This window comes from Canis lupus, chromosome 9 (assembly GCF_048164855.1).
Source record: "Canis lupus baileyi chromosome 9, mCanLup2.hap1, whole genome shotgun sequence".
Lineage (NCBI taxonomy): Eukaryota > Metazoa > Chordata > Mammalia > Carnivora > Canidae > Canis > Canis lupus.
The window spans coordinates 17665268-17683419 of record NC_132846.1 but is presented as its reverse complement, the minus strand read 5'-3'; the positions used below and the strand labels follow the sequence as shown (position 1 = coordinate 17683419).

Here is an 18152-nt window from a genome sequence, read left to right as displayed (position 1 = left end):
TCATACATATTTCCTTGCTGTGTCAGCTAAGAAGGCCTGGAAGCAACATGCCCCAGTACCAACAAGCACACCTAATGCCTAGATCTTGGTTTCTAATCACATTCTCCAATAAAGTGAACTGTGATTTCTTGTGTAAATGGTTTATCCTATGGACTGGGGCAGGAAATATAAAAGGTGAGCCTGTTTTTTAAAAACAGTGTTTAAAAAAATCTCACTAACAAATTACCACTGGGTGGTTTAAACTAACAGAAATGTATTCTCTCACTGTTCTGGAGACTAGAAGTCCCAAATCAAGTTGTAGGGAGGCCCATGCTCCTTTGAGGGCAGAATCCTTCCTTGCCTCTTCCTAGCTTCTGGTGGTTGCCATCATCCCTTGACATTCCTTAGCTTGCAGCTGCACCATTCCAATCTCTGCCTCCACTGTCACATGGTCTTCTTCCCTGTGTGGTCAAATGGCATTTTCCTCTTATCAGGACCCCGTCCTATTGAATTTAGGGCCCACTCTAAATCCAGGATTCATCCCAAGATTCTGAATTATATCTGCAAAGACGTTATTTCCAAATAAGGTCACATTCACAGGTACCGTGGATTAGAACTTGAACATATCTCTTTGGGGCCACTATTTAATCTAATATTATCATATTAATAATAGGGAAAACAGGAAAACAGGATGTGTAGTATATGGCAAACCTCCATACTACCTTTGTAATTTTTCTTTACTCTAAAACAATTCTACAAAATAAAGTTCATTATCAATAAATAATAATAATAAAGCAAACAATAAAAGAGAAAATTATTTTTAAAAATAGAGACACTGGGGTGCCTGGGTGGCTTAGTCCTTTGAGCATCCAACTCTTCGTTTCAGCTCAGGTCAATCTCAGGGTTGTGGGATTGAGCCCACATCAGGCTGTGCATTCAATGGAGAGTCTGCTGGAGATTCTCTCCCTCTCCCTCTTCCCCTCCATAAAAGGAGGCATAAAAACTAATCAGGCATTCATGACAAAATCTTCAAGAAAATGTGGTAAGATTTTAAAAATAACAGCTGTTTGAATGCATGGTATAATTATTGATAATTATATTTCTATTGACTTTTAATAATACTTAATTGGGCTATTCATGTTCCCCAAAAAGATTTTTCACGAGAAAAATGACCTTATATAATTTTAAAGTATCAACTTGCAAGCATTACTGTAGCATTAACTATGAAACCTTAAGAGTGACATCTCCTGGAGTGTGGGTGTTACACAGACTTTTTAGAATAATACACAAAGACCCAAACACAATAAATAAAGATCCATGATTACAAGATGACACGGAGTCTTGACCACTTTTATTTCTCATCAGATATACTTCAACTATTCCATAAACTTGATCACATTTCCTATCTACCAAAAGAGTATTTAGAGAAAAATGGATTTTGCAGTTGCCAGGTTAATTTGTTCACCATATAAATGCAAAATTAAGTTTCCATCTCACTGTCCTCTGTTTGCTGGGCACACTGTGTCACTCTATGCTGTTACAGACATAGAGCCAGGAAGTCCTTGCTAAAAGACGAACAAAATCTTCTAAAATCAGCTGACAACTCTTCTTCCAAAGATCACCTAGAAATTAAGAAGATTTCAGGCATTCAAATGATAGGACACATACAATACAGTAATTCCTTCCATGTAGTAGATAGACATCCAGCAGTGTAAGCCTCCAGAATAAAATCATTCGCCTAGAATTAAGCAAGACACACTCCTCTAGGTGGGAAGAGAGGAAAATGTATCACTAAGCAAACAGCAACTTTGTGATCAAGGAAAAGTCCAGGTGCACTGTCAAGAGGGCATTTATCAAATTAAACTAGTGACGAAACACTCATCCTGGTAAATTGATTTCCCCAGCAATGCTCAGAACTTTCTAAGAGAAGAACTAGGAAAATGGTTAGAAATGACAAGGTTGGTAGCTGCTAGTTCTTAAGAGGATAGAGACTGCACAGCAAATGGAATTACCATTAAGCAACCAGCTTGACTTGGTATAATAGCACCTGCACAGCCCCTACCATTGCTATGTATATTATAACCCAACACAATAACTCCTGTTCATGCTGATAAGCCAAGGTCAGAACATTCTGTTCACTAAGGGAGAGAGACATGCAAATTAGTTCCTTGTGGTAAATTAAGCTTCATATAAGCGAAACATAAGGATGAACGAGACTTTTCAAAACGTGGTTTGAGACTCTAAAGAGCTCAAGACCTTTCCAAGAGTCTTTTCAAGACCTTTTCAATACCTTTCCATGCTTGAAAACTATTCCCTCAATTATATTTAGAGCCTACTTTCCTTTCCTCTGTGTTGAAGTTTGCACTGATGGTACCAAAAAAAAAATAAAATAAATCAAGTAAAACTGATGTCACCTTAGCATGAATCAAGGCAGCTGCACCTTAAAAATGCCCCCAGAAAGCAGGTAAAATTAATTTTATTACATCTCCACTTTTAAGTACACATCTTTTTTTTTTAAAGCATACATATGCAACCAAACGAGAAAACACATAAAGTGTTTCTTTGGTCATAGTGAAGGAGGATAGTGGTTTCAAGGAAAAACACATGTGCTGTTGTTAGAGTTGTGGCCTGAATTAGCCACCATTTTCATTTGAGAGGACAGACATCAAACTGTTCATTCAGACTTTAATATACAGAAAGCATTTTCTTGAGAATGAATGAAGAAATCCTGTCATTTCCAATAAAACCATTGAGAGCATGTGTGCCCATGAAAAAAAATTAAGCTTTTAGTAAAAATTAGAATTTTGGAAAATTCCCAAGGTGTAGGAGTGCTGACCACACTGACTCCATCTTTGGCTCTCTATCTTATTCAGGCCTGCACAGTAACCTCCCCCAGTCCCACATATTCCAGGCCATACGGAGGTTAATGTATACCCTGACAGGAACGTGGGAAGGCTTATTCTGATCTTCCCTGTAGTGCTGCATATAAAGCTCCACTTTTTAGTAACTAGTAGAGATGACTGGTACACAGATGACATCACTTTAGATAACTACCCTTTGACCTCACCTCCACGCCCCTCACTCTATAAAAGCTAAGGATTAAGGTCCATCCAGATTGAGGTCCAGATTGGACAAGAATAGCTGCGTAGTGTCTGAGTCATTTGTGCACCCAATCCTCTGTCGGTAATCACCCTGAATAAAACTGTGTGAATAGTATGGAGTGGTTTGCTTTGTTTTTCAGTCTGACAGTGACTTCTCAGCCTGGAAGATACTCTACTATCCCTCCTCTACTTTCTAACACAATGGTAAAACATTTTTCTGATAATATTAAAAATAAGATATATTAATATTACATATATACATAGTGAAATGTATCTACATTTGAAGATCTACATAATGAAGAACAAATATCCAGTGTACAATGTTACAAAATTATAAATGAGTAAAAAATCCACTCAAATTGCAAAACAATAGATTTTAATGTATCAAGATATGAAAAAGTCATTGACACGGCTTCAGATTTCAATTGCAACAAATATTTTTAGCTGCGGGAATTTTCACTTAATACATTCTCTTTTAGCTACACAAATTATCATTCAATATTACCTTTATAACTAAGTTTAATTGCTCTTTTTTTTTGCTCTAATGAAGACAATTTTTTATTGAACTTTTTTGTTTTGAGATAATTGTAGATTCACATGCAGTTTTAAGAAATAATAAAAAAGATCCCATCTATCCTTTACCCGGTTTCCCTCAAAGGTAACATCTTACAAAACTATAGTACAATATCACAAACAAATATTGACATTAATACAGTCAAAAACATTTTCATCACCACAAGGATCCTTCAGGTTGTCCTTTTACAGACACAGTCATCCAATGCCCCCATCCTGAAATCCTAGAAACAGCTAATCTGTTTTCCATTTCTATAATTTTGTCACTTCAGGAATGTTATATAAGGAAACCATACAGCACGTAATCTTTCAAAATTGGCTTTTTCAGCATAATTCTCTGAAGACTCATCCTTGTAGTTGTATATATCAAGAGTTCCTTTCTTTTTATTGATGAGTGCTAGTTGCATGTTCAGTTAAAAAGAGGGAGGGGGGCACCTGGGTGGTTCAGTCAATTAAGTGTCTTACTTTGGCTCAGGTCATGATCTCCGGGTCTTGGGTATATAAATAATTTATACAACTCAACACCAAAAAACAAACCAAAAAAATCCAACTAAAAAATGAGCAGAAGATCTGAATGGACATTTTTCCAAAGAAGACATACAGATATCCAAAAGCCTCATGAAAAGATGCTCAGCCTCACTAATCATTAAGGGAAATGCAAATCAAAACCACAAGATATAATCTTATCCTTGTCAGAATGGCTAGAATTAAAAAACAAAAAACAACAAATATTGACGAGAACATGGAGAAAAAGGAACCACTGTGCACTGTTGGTGGAAAATGTAAATTGGTATAGACACTGCAGAAAACAGTATGGAGGTTCCTCAAAAAATTAAAAATAGAAATACCATGTGATCCAATAATTTCACTACCAGGTATTTGCCCCATTCCAGCCTCCCTGGTCAGCAAGGAGTCTTCTCCTTCTCCTTCTGCCCCTCCACTCCACTTGTGCTCTCTCTGTCTCTCTCACAAATAAATAAATAAACTCTTCAAAAAAAAAAAAGACAGATAAAACCCACATAAAAATTATTGAAATCTTCAATAATTCTTAAGATTGTAAAAAGGGTCCTGAAACCAAAAAGTTTGAGGACTCTAGAGAAAAGTAATAGTCAAAGGAAGTTCTTACTTCCTCTCCTGTGAGTTGTAGATAAGGTTTGTGAACACGCTGTCTAGTTCCTTGTGTCCATTCAGGAAGTACGACTGGTGGTGGTGGAAGGACAGGCACATATTCTTGATTGTGATCCACAACAGGAATTCCTTGCAGTATTCTATAGTATGATAAAAACAATAAACTTTAAACTTGTTTATCAGTGAGTGAGACTCACTGATGAGTCTCACTTCATATCTCTGCTGATATAAACACACTAGCATTTGATAACTGTCCTAGGCAGAAATCGTGTAGAAGTGAGATAATCAGAAATGGGAAATAATTCAATATAATTTATCTTTGGTTCTGTATACATTTTAGTAGTAACCTTTACGATGGTCTTATTATATTGGAGTAATAAATTCAACCTGTGAAAACCTGGTTTACAAGAGAACTTTCTGATCACTAAGCCATCTGCCGCTCTAAGCCCACAGGAAATGGTCTCATTTCTTAGAGTGAGGTAAAGCATCAGCCCAGGCAGGACTGCCTCTCACATTAAAGCTTTCTCTTCTTGAATCATATATCATGTCAGGATGAACGAAATAACTATGGCATTAAGTCTTTCCTTCTAGGCTACAAACTCTCTCTATATTAGGATATACATGAGATACAAAACTTATAAACAAAAGCTTTAATTAAGCAAAAGAGATGAGCTAAATGAAAATTTGAAGGCAAAATATATTGACTGACAAACTGCTTAAAAATACATTGAATTTGTATTAAATCTTGTATCAATTTGTACCAATTTTTGCACTTACTGTAAAAGAATATAAAATGAGTACAAAATGGGCCTGCACCAACTATAGCTACATCAATTTCACATGGAAGTATTTTTTAAGAGTTTATTTATTCATGAGAGATACAGAGAGAGAGGCAGAGACATAAGCAGAGGGAGAAACAGGCTCCATGCAGGGAGCCCGATGTGGGACTCGATCCAGGGGCCCCAGAATCATACCCTGAGCTGAAGGCAGACGCTCAACCACTGAGCCACCCAGGGATCCCTCACATGGAAGTATTTAGAACCAATGTTACCTCTTTTTGATATACCATTGTATGAACAATCACTTTATGAGCCATCAAATATGAAGATTAAGAGTACACAAGCCTCCCAACTGACTTAAGTTACTTAATAATATGCTGAAACCCTCAGATCCTATCATACCAGCTCTTAAAAAAACAGGCTCATGGAGATATGGCTTGCCAAAGGAGAGTCACAGAGAAAAGTCACCTATCTCAACTAGTCAAAATAATTTAATTCAAAGAGAAGATAAAGTTCAACTGCCAATATGGTGAATATAGTAGACTGCCACTCAACACCCAATTACCCTCCTTCTAATGTGCTTTCCTGAACTACTGAGATAAAACTCTCAAGCAGCCAGACACTTAGATATGATTTAGGATCCACTAATTTGAAATTTTTCTCCAGACTCTCCCTACTTCCCTCTTAATTTCTACAGAAAAGAGCTAATAATCCTTTCTTGAGTTCTTCCCTTTAGGAAACATCCTTTCAGACTAAAAAATCTCTCATATCCAACCTCTCCCTCATGCCTAGCAGGAATCCCCAGTTCTGTTCATTCTCCTTCTTCTTTTTTTTTTAAGATTTTGTTTATTTATTCATCAGAGACAGAGAGATAGAGATAGAGAGGCAGAGATACAGGCAGAGGGCGAAGCAGGCTCCATGCAGGGAGCCTGACGTGGGACTCGATCCGGGGTCTCCAGGATCATACCCTGGGCTGAAGGCAGGCGCTAAACCGCTGAGCCACCAGGGCTGCCCTATTCATTCTCCTTCTATGGTGTCTCTCCTGTCCATTGCATTTTCTCTCATTTGAGTGCTAAGATATCACCTTTGCTGGTTCCTCACTTAGAATCTCTCTCCTCCAATCTATTCTATATACCCTGCCAGGGATGTCATCAGCCACCCCCTACCAAATACTTTAATGACTACACATTGTATAAACCCAAGCTCCTGGGCCTTGCCTTCAGGGTCCTCCATAGTCTGGGCAATATCTACTTGCCAATCCTACTTCCTTTCCCTAACTCCTGGCCAACCTATATTCACTATGCTAAAGGTGCCTAAGGTGTCAAGATTACTAAGGGGCAGTAGGGAAGACAGGCAAACCAAATGACAATATAATGCAGCTATAAAAATGATGAAAAGAAGGCTTTCAGATTGCAATGCATTCATGACACCTTTATAAATCCCCCTCTACCTGGTATAAATTCATCTTTCCTTCCTAGTTTTCCTGCTGCATTTGACCTGATTTTTCATCATAGAATGTAGTATTTTTGATTCTGTGTAACTTTTTCACAGTAGACATAGACTGGTCTGAAGAGAAAAGTGATTCTTATTCATTTTCTACCTTCTGTGGATGCAAATGTAGTAGGTACTGAATAAGCATTGTTGTATTTTGGCACAGCAAAAAAGTCTCACAGCCAAAGCCAGTCAGTCCCACACTCTGTCCTGGGGAACTGAGAATCACAGGTCAGTATGATGTACTACAGTGGTTCTCAAAGTGTGCTCCCTAACCAGCATCATTAACATCACATAGGAACTTGTTAGAAAATGCAAATTCTTGACCCTCATTATACTTAGTGAATCAGAGTCTCAGAATGGATCCAGTCATCTGTGTTTTAACTAGCCCTGTAGATGATTCTGATGTACACTGAAGTTTGAAAACCACTAATGTAAAACCATTGTTGTATTACTGAAATCTTGCCTAAAACAACCTGATCATTAGAGTATTCTGGGAGTTTGTCAATCTATAGCTTCTCAGATTCCCTCCTCTAGAGATTCTAATTCAGGGGGTTTGGGATAGAACCAAGGAATTGATACACTTATCATAGACTCCAGGCAGTCCTTATCCAGGGGAAAGCTAAAATTCACTGATGTGGTGAGAATAGCTTGCTTTTGGAATGAGGCTAAAACCAGGATTTTAGCCCCACTTTGGCCATTTGCTGTGTTATGTGGGGTACATCACTTTTCCTTCTTACATCTCAGTTTCTTCATCTATCTATAGCAACAGTAATCAGGTCTTTCAGGATCAAATGTTTAGAAATAACATATATGAGTTTGCACACAGTGCATGATCAGTATGTGGTTGATATTACAATGAGTATTGCTATTTTCATTGAGGGTATTGAATGAAGGACACATGTCCACCTCTCTCAGAGTAAGTTAAACCTCTTTCCCTGTCTCCTCTGGGCCAGAGATATAAAATGTATTTCTTATTGTAGATTGCTATTAGAGAAGCTTGAGAAGCTTGCTCTAAGCTGTGAGTACTTTTTAGAAATCTCTGCATACATATTCTATGAGTTACATAAAAGTGAACATGAGCTACCTCCTGTGAAGCAAAGAGAAGGGTTCTCCCTCCAGGACCCTTCTGCTCTCCTTGCCATTACTCTAACCAAAAAAAGTCCTCACCACCACACCTTTACTATCCCTTCCTAATGAATTTATCTTGCTCCCTGGGGAAAAAACCTAGAAGAGGATTCACAGGATGGGGCTCACAGCTGTTTTTATACAATTCAAAGAAAATGCATACAGGGATATTTTATGAGTGCTTATGTGCAAAAGTTTTGCCAAAAATGTACTTACATGCAATAGGATACTCTATTCCACACAATGGTTTTTTAAAGTGCTTATAGTAAGCCACTAAATTGATTTCACAACCCCCCTAAATCTACAATTTAGGAAATAGTAATTTACAAAAAAATGTTGTTTGAAAAGAAAACTCCTAGATCTAGAAAAGACTTAAAGAGTTCATCTTCTTGAAAATTATAAATAATTTTCTTTAGTATAATCTTAAAAATTTGTAGCAGAAGTAATAAACACTTAGAATACTTTTTAAAAATTCAGGGAATATAAGCTTAATAAAATAATAAATCTAAAGAAGAATAAGAGGATAACTATACAGATTTTCTCTTTTTTTACAAAATTATGATTACGGAAGTGGGGGATTTTATTTTTAATCACTGTAACTTCATTGTCACATGCAAACAGTGACATCTGGTGGAATGACATTGCTTTGCTTTAAAAAAAATTTTAGCTTTCACATGCTGAGTTATGAAATCAGATAAATGTTCAAATAATTCCTGTTCTTATATTTCCATCTAAAAGAAAAAAACACGAATCTAATATCTCATCAAACACTGATAGTGTATAGTAAAATGACTTCTAACATCCCAATCTGTATTTTTTTAGATATGCTTAAAGCTTACTTAAGTATAAGGGTTATTTGTTAAAAATGGATTTAATTGCGGTTACTATTGATTCTACTTCTAACTCTGACACCAACTGTGATTCAGGGTGAAATTTATCCTCAGTTTCCTCATCCATAAATATGAGAAGGTTAGGCTAGGAGAAGAGTTAAGATCTCTTATGGCTCTAAAACGTACTTCTGTGACACATCCCCAGCTAGACCTCAGACAAGGACAAGTCTTATGTGCTTTGTATATTTTAGGTCATTGCTGGATTATGTACCAAGGAACAAGGCCAAGTAAGGGGTGGGGGTGGGGTCAGGATTAGACCTAACCATTGGAAGACAATGCAGGAAATGGGGCATAGTGGGGGAAAGTCAGTTCCAGATACCCACATTGGAAGAAAACATAGAGCAGAAGATAGAATACAATATTCCAAACATAGTATGACAGACCAGGTGATGGTGCACTAGAAGTGGCATCAAAAAATTCTGACATAGGACAATGGCACATTCTAGTGGGGGGCAACCAGTAATGGGGAAAACAAAACCAGGTAGTATTCAGTGAAAGCTTTCAGTAATTAAGTAATTAATATCAGGGAAGTCTACCACAGTTAGCAAGGCCCCAGCTCTGGCCTTGTACTCAGAAATAGGATTTCAATTCTTAAGAGGGAACAAGCAACATAAGAACCTCCACCCTAATATAAAACAGAAGCCTTACTTCCAATGTTGCATCACAATGGATCAAATATAAAACATCAAGGTTAGGGGTGCCTGGGTGGCTCAATTATGTGTCTGCCTTTGACTAACGTCATGATCCTGGAGTGCTGGAATGCTCAGCAGGGAGCCTGCTTCTCCCTCTCCCCCTGCTTGCCACTCCCCCTGCTTGTGCTCTCTATCTGTCAAAAAAATAAATAAAATCTTTAAAAATATATTAAAAAATTAAAAAATATATATATTAAAAAATAAAACACCAAGGTTAAATAAAATATCCATATCTCAAACTATTCAACTAGAGCTTCTCAGATTCTTTCTAGCTAATATCAAGATTGGTTCCAACAAGATAAGAATAGTATTCAGAATGAAGCCTGAAAAGAAAAAAATGAGAGGATCTGCACAAGTTCACAAAATAGTGGGATAGAATGGTAACTATATTTAGAACCAAAGAGATGTAGGTCTGAATCTTAGCTTTTATCATCCCTATATACAAGAACTAATCACTTAATCTCTAAACTACATTTTCTTCATATGAGAAATGGAATGGTTTTATCTGTTTATATAAAGTTGTTGTTAATACTAAATTATATTGGGACACTTGGGTGCTCAATTGGGTAAGCATCTGACCCTTGATTTTGGCTCAGGTCATGATCTCAGGGTCCTGGGATCAAGCCCCATGTTGGGCTCCATGATCAGTGGGGAGTCTGCTTGAGGATTCTCTCTCTATATCCTCCAACCCTTCTCTCCACTCATGTCCTCCCCTTCTTCTTTCTTCTTCTTCTCTCTCTTAAATAAAGAAATCTTTTTTAAAAGTGCTAAATTATATAATAAATGCACCTCAATGCATTTTCTTTTTTCATATTCAAATATCACCACAATACTTAGAAGATTCAAATAAAATCTTTGAAATGTAAGCACACTATATATAGTTAATTTGTAAACTATATGTAGTAGAGATAGTAAGCCAAAATAATTATTCATGTGTATTTCAGTTTCAAAATAAAAATCCTCAAAGGAATATAAACTGCAAAAACAACATCTTTAATATCATTTTTATAAGATATATGTATATATAATATATGTACATGCACAGAAAAAAAAGGCCTAGAAGTATCTTTGCCTTATAGACAACCAATGGAAAAGGCTGGCCTCAGGTATAATAGTTAAGAATCACAGAGAAAATATGTAGAGGCAAAATTATCAGAACCTGGTCTGTCCTACTCCCAACAACTTTCAGGATTCTGAATGACTAAATCAATAATATTAAACTGTATCTTCTGGTGCTCCTACTTAAGATCTAAACACAGTATTCTAATGTCTCCAAGATGAGCAGTCAGAAAATGCCAGGTAAGTCTATCTGGTAATAACTTTAGGCAACCAGAAATGACCTATCTTCATTCAAAGTGTGCAGTGTATACTGTAAAGTATACATAAAAATCAAATATGAGTTCTGTGAAGAGAGTCTGCAAAGTATAAGAAAGAAATATATCATTTAAAAGTTATATGAAGAACATACTTTATAAAATAATTTATTAAACAACTCAAAAAGTATTTTATTTTTTTAAAGATTTATTTGTTTGAGAGAGAGTTTGTGTGAATGGGGGAGGGGCAGAGTGAGGGGGAGTGAAACAGATACCCCACTGAGCAAGGAGTTTGTCTCAGGGCTGGATCCATCACAAGGAGACCACGACCTCACCTGAAATCAAGCATGCATTGCTCAACCAACTGAGCTATCCAGGCGCCCCTCAAAAAGTGTGTTTGAGGGGATCCTTGGGTGGCTCAGTGGTTTAGCCCCTGCCCTAGGCCTAGGGCATGATCCTGGGGTCCTGGGATCGAGTTCCGCATCATGTTCCTGCATGGAGCCTGCTTCTCCCTCTGCCTGTGTCTCTGCCTCTCTCTGTGTGTCTCTCATGAATAAATAAATAAAATTTTTTTTTAAAAAAGTGTGTTAGAAAAAGTGTGCTTGCTTGACAAAAATTTATCAAATAAATTTTTTCAATTCTTTCATGAAACATGCAACAAAAGTTCAGATAAGACAAAAGACTTAGATTTTTCTTAAGACAGTAACAGAATTAAGAAAAAAAGAAAATGCTATAGCAGTATTAAAATGGTAGTTAGAAGAATTTTTTAAATTTATAGTGCAGAAAATGAAACAATTGATATGGAACAAAGGTTTGGGAAATGAATGTAAGCAAAGTGATGATAAATGTAGAGGATAGATAATAAAGATCCAACATATGGCTAATTGATAAACCTGAAGAAAGTCACCAAATAAATAGAATGGAAATACTATTTAAAATAAGATAGAAAAAGTCCTAAACTGAAGAGCTGTATTTGCATATTAAAAGGACTTTCTTTGTAGCAGGAAAAAAAAATTTTTTTAGGGAAAATTAATTAAAAAGCAATCCACACCCAAATATGTGCTAGTGAGATTATTTAAGGCAAAATTTAAAGTCCAAGAAGCATCTGGGAGGAGTGGAGAAGAAACAGATTACTTGCAAATAAACTAAAAGCAGGCTGGCTTCAGATTTCTATCTCATAACATTAGATATCAGATAATAATACAAATTAAAAAACACATGGATAAATATTGGCAAATATGACAGATTATAGGAAATAGCCAAGAACTAAAACAAGAAAAAGGGAGAGAATATAAAGCAAGATGACAAGAGTAATATCAAGTATATCTGACATGACAATAAATGAATAAGGGGTGATCCAAACTATCTTAAGAAAAATTGATTGGCTAAAAAAAAACATTACAGTCTATGCAATCTACAAGTGACACAATTAAGAACAGTTAAAAATAAAAGGGCAAATATATACCATATAAAGCAAGCAAAAAATAGGACAAAGTAGGGTTTCACTTTTTATGGAATTAGTGTACAATTTATAATGAAAACAAAAAGACCACAGTCAACAGTTTCTTTAATTTCCTTCCACACACACACACACACACACACACACACACACACACAAATTGTATATAATCATATTTCTGTTTATATATTTAGTTCTACCTCCTTTCAGCACATAGAGCACTATCTCATTCTTAATCATGATTGTAATATATCTCATCATTGGATGTACCGTAAAAAAAATCTTCCATTGATAAACACCCAAGCTGTTTCCAGTTTTTAATTATTATAAGGACAATGAACATCCTTCTGCATGAATCTTAGTAAATGATAGTCATCAACATATAAATAATATTTAAAACTTTGGTAAGTAGGGGAGAAAAGAGGTCCTGTATAAGTTTGGGCAGTCCAATGTTTTGAAGTCAAGAGATAAGGAGACACCAACAGTAGACTTAAGAAGGCAGAAAGGTAGAAGAAGGTAGACTGAGAGGCAGAAAGAGAACCAAAAAAGAGTATAATCCAAAAGGTCAAGAGATTAAAGTATTTTAGGGAACTGTGCAACTGTGCAAAATGCTACTAAAAAATCAAGTTGAGAACTGTATATCTTATAGCAAATCTTATAAGGTCATTCTTCCTCAAAAAACTCTATCAATGACTTCCCAGTACACTGAGAATAAGAATCTCTCCAAGACCCCATATACATGCCCTCACACACACATACAGAGTATCTGTAAAATCCTACATGATCTTATTCATGCCTTTACTCACCCTCCATTACAACACTGCTCCTCCTGTTCTCCAATGCTAGACTTCTGATTCTTAGATGAGTTCTAACTGTTCACAACAGGGACTCTCAAACGTCAGTGTACATTCAAGATATCTGCATTTCTAACAAGTTCCCAAGTGATGTTGATTCACTCTCCAGGTTGCAATGTATCATTTCCTCAAACCTTCCAAGATAATCAGGAAATCTTCCAAATTTCCACAGCACCCTGCACATCTGCATATTAATTGTTACATTCTGGATAAGTAATCTACCACCTATTTTTCTGCTAATCTCCACAATTCCCTGAGGGCAGAGATTATGTTTCTCTTGCTAGCAGATGCTTCCCTAGTGGGTAACTATGCCTGCCACACAGTAGGTACACAAAGATATTTGCTGATTGATTTAAGTGATTATTCAGATCTCTCTTGCTTGACATGAAAAGATAATTATAATACAATTTAAGAAATCACGTTACGAAACATTAGGTACATAGCATTATCCCCATTTTCTTCTATGACATTTATTTGTATAGATTAAAGTCTGGAATCACCTATTTAAGAATATAAACAGTATTGTCTCTGGATGGCAAGATTTTGAATTTGGCAAATTGTTTTGCATTTTTTTGCAAATTTGCTAAAGTGTTGTATTTTTATTATTTTGTAACAAAATAAATGAAATTAAACATTAAATTCTGACATTTAATCTTTGGTTTTCCAATTGTTGCACTTGCTGCTGAACTAACAGTCTGTCCACATCTTTTCAAAATGTGACTAAGAATTTCTCTTGTAATTTGAAGCCAGGTGGAGGGTTAGGTCTGGGATCTATAGCCTAAGTACTACTTACCACCAGGAAGCTGGCTATAAGTTGAACCTGACGTGAAAAGGTCAGCCAATGTTTGTAAGACAGCATTTTTTGCCAACTCTTTCTTTATTGATGGTGGATCAACAAAATACACAAGCAATTTTACATAGACAAGTCAGTGAAATAGAACATAAGTCCATAAATAGACTCAGTAACACATTGGAATTTAAGGTATGAGAAGTTGGCATTTCAAATTAGTGAGGAAATAGGATTATTTATGGAATAAATGATAGGCAACTGCTTTGTCATTCGGGAAAAAATAACGCTCATTATTCTTACCAAATTAATAACAGATGGATCAAGGAAAGCTATAAAATTACTAGAAAAAATATGAGAAAATACATTTATGTTTAAGAATAGAAAAGCCCTTTCTAAAAATGATAACAAGAATAGAACACATGTGAAGTGATTGCTTGTTTTTATTACATAAAATTAAAACTTCTGGATAGCATAAAACACCACAAACAAAATTAGAAAGCAAAAAACAAATTAAAAGAAAATATCTATTACCTATAACAAATAATTAAAATCTTTAAATAAAAAAACACTTATAAATCAATAAGGAAGAAATAACTCAATAGAATAGGAATTGATAATTCTCAAAAGGAGAAAAATAGCAAAAAGACATCTAAAAGTGTGCTCACTCTTACTAAAAATGAATAAAAATATAATAATAAAAAGATGTTTCCTCATCAGATTAGAAAAAATCAAGAAGATAGACAATTAATTGTTTGATAAGGGTGAAAGGAAATGAACAGTATCATAAATCACTGATAGCAGTAGAAGTCCATATAATTTTTCTGGAGAAAAGTTGCATCAAAAAGTTTAAATAAGTCCACACTTGGAATCTTCTTACACAGTAGCTTGGTTAAGTTAGTAAATAATATGAAAATATCTAAATGTTCACATATAACCTTGGGTGAAAAATCAGTCTATAGAATTCTATACATGGTTTAAACAAATTCACATACAAAGGATGTTAGAGGGCTATTCACCAAACTGTTAACTAATCTAAGTGTTTAAACACTTTTCATGTTTCACCTTATTTTAAAACTCCAAATCTAAAATTCCATGCTAAGAATTCTAACTAAACAACTATAAACTTCTCTTTAGAGCACAGCAACTTTAGGGATGCCTGGGTGGCTCAGTGGTTGAGTCTGCCTTTGGCTCAGGACATGATCCCGGAGTGTCAGGATCGAGTCCCATATTGGGCATCCTGCATGGAGCTTGCTTCTCCCTCTGTCTATGTCTCTTCCTCTCTCTGTCTCTGTGTCTTTTGTGAATAAATAAAGTATTTTTTAAAAAATAGCATACAGAAACCTTAAGGGAAAATTATAAGCAATATGAAATATTTTTTATAGTTCTCATCAAAATTGCTATTTAGCAAGATAAATGTAAGTTTGAACAATATATTGTTATTTTAAATAAACTTAACTATGTACCTATGCTACTCTATTAAAATATCCTTGACTCTTAATCCTAGGAAATAAGCTGAGGGTTATTGGAGGAGGAATGGGGGGACAGGTAACTGGGTGATGGACATTAAGAAAGGCACGTGATATAATGAGCACTGGGTGTTATATACAACTGATGAATCACTGACCTCTACCTCTGAAACCAATAACATATTATATGTCAATAAATTGAATCTAAATTTAAAAATTTTTAAATACCCTTAGTGTTCACCACAAATAACAATTACTATATGCAGAATTAGGAAAGCATTAAAATGATATAACCACAAAAGTTGTTATGCTTTGTTGTTAACTATTCATCACACAGAAAAACCAAAAAATCACCAGATGAAAGGGGATTCATTTTGTGTTTACAGTTACCTTTCTTGAGAACACTTATTAGTGCAGAAAAAATTATACATTTCTCCGAACTTGTAGGCTCAGCAGACAGATATATTTTGAAAAGGTTAAGCTATGTTTAGCAAGGTAATCCTCAAGAGATGGATGCCAGAGAATTAAATATTCAGTACTTAAATTAACTTCTTATTTGGTACTTAGGAACAAATTGCCAAGAATTATCATCATCAAATAGAACATTTATTGACTCTCTTGGAAAAAGAATGATCTACTTGAAGAAAAAAAAATTTAGAATTGGAAAGGAACCAGTATTTTTAACACTTTGCATGACTAATAGAAGCTGTAACTCCTCAAAATATTGCTTAGCTTACAATGCCAATAGAAATTATTCAAAATAGTAGTTCCATGACTACTAGATTATATTTATGTCTTTTTTTCCAACTCGCAGCTTTAGACTTAAAAGATATTCCAACAGTCATATAGAACTGTTACTTTCTACCAGAGAAGCAGGAAGTTTTGAAATTTCCAAAATTCTTCACATGTAATTTGTTTCAAAAATTTCAAAACACTTACTGATAAATCATAACTAAAAGACTTCGATGTAGAAGATTAAATTAAATCCTTGAAAAATATTTTTGCCTCAACAGAAAATAAACATGAGAATAACCTTCTTTTAGGAATTCAAATTGAATTTCATTGTAATTACTGAACACAGGGAAACCAGATGATTTTAAACCATGAAAGAATGCAATAAAATATTACAATTCTTACTAAAACTCAAGTTTGAAGAAATGAGCTCAGAATAGACCATGAAAATAGTGGGTAAGTTACTAATAATTTTGTGATAGCTCATGTAATTAAAAGTGGTCTTTTAAAATATGCTCATATTTTGGGATCCCTGGGTGGCGCAGCGGTTTAGCGCCTGCCTTTGGCCCAGGGCGCGATCCTGGAGACCCGGGATCGAATCCCACGTCGGGCTCCCGATGCATGGAGCCTGCTTCTCCCTCTGCCTGTGTCTCTGCCTCTCTCTCTCTCTCTCTCTCTCAATGTGTGTGTGACTATCATAAATAAATAAAAATTTAAAAAAAAAGAGAAACTTTAAAATATGCTCATATTTTAATGAAGTATTTAAAATATAATACTTAAAATGTTTCTATTTAAATTTAACTTAGTATTTAATGTTCTCAATATTCTCAGATGTGTAGTAGATGATGTTTCAGGATTATTCCTATCAGCTCTTCTGAAAAGCAAGAGACTTACAAATATGCATTGTCTTTTTTTTAAGATTTTATTTATTTATTAATGAGAGACACAGAGAGAGAGAGAGAGAGAGCGGGTGGGGGGCAGAGACACAGGCAGAGGGAGAAGCAGACTCCATGCATGAAGCCTGATGTGGGACTCAATCCTGGGACTCCAGGATCACTCCCTGAGCTGAAGGCAGACTCTTAACTGCTGAGCCACCCAGGCGTCCCATGAATATGCATTCTCAATGGGCAGGTGATACTGTCCCCAATGGGGTGAAAGTTGTTGCCTGGGTAGGGAGACGATGAAAGCTTACTCTTTTTATGTATATGGCATACATACACATACACACAGACATGCATATAAATGTATATATGTATTTGTGTGTGTATGTGTGTAATAGATACAGTCCCATAAAGAGATGCAACATTTATCTAGGATATTAAAATTTAATGGAGAAGGGCAATTAGGAGGAAAAGTCTAAAAGCCCTCCTTAAAGGAGTGATAATGAAAAAAAAGTTTGAAAAACTTTTTCAAAACATAGCTTTGAAAAAAACTATGTTAGACACATCTGTATTCTTATCACTATCCAAAGACGAGAGCTTGGGCAAGCAACCTGATATTACAGAGCCTAACCTTTTTCAAGAATAAAATGGAAATTATGACTTCTTACAGTTGAAGACTTACAAAGAAAAAATGCAAAACATACCACATAGTGTTAGGAATGTAGTTTCTGCTAAATAAATGTGAGCTCCCTTCCCTTTTCTCCTCTCTTTTGAGGATGTTATAAATTACATGCTCACAAAAGAATATTCAGATGACAAGAGGAAAGTGAGACATGAAGAGAAATGGAAGAAACTCCACAGGCAATGAGTTTTATACATGATCACTGGACTTAAGA

At 35.4% G+C, this 18152-nt stretch overlaps 1 protein-coding gene across 5 annotated transcripts in view; it reads right to left on the bottom strand.

Moving 5' to 3' along the window:
• The window catches only part of TTC6 (tetratricopeptide repeat domain 6), a 184608-nt gene that overhangs the window by 85345 nt on the left and 81111 nt on the right, over nucleotides 1–18152 (bottom strand). For 4 of the 5 annotated variants that reach the window (XM_072838355.1, XM_072838356.1, XM_072838357.1 and 1 more), the window contains one exon: nucleotides 4780–4921. The exons of the other annotated variant lie outside the window; for it this stretch is intronic. In XM_072838355.1, the coding sequence (XP_072694456.1) occupies nucleotides 4780–4921 (142 nt within the window). The remainder of the gene's footprint in view (nucleotides 1–4779; nucleotides 4922–18152) is intronic. 5 annotated transcript variants of the gene reach the window in all.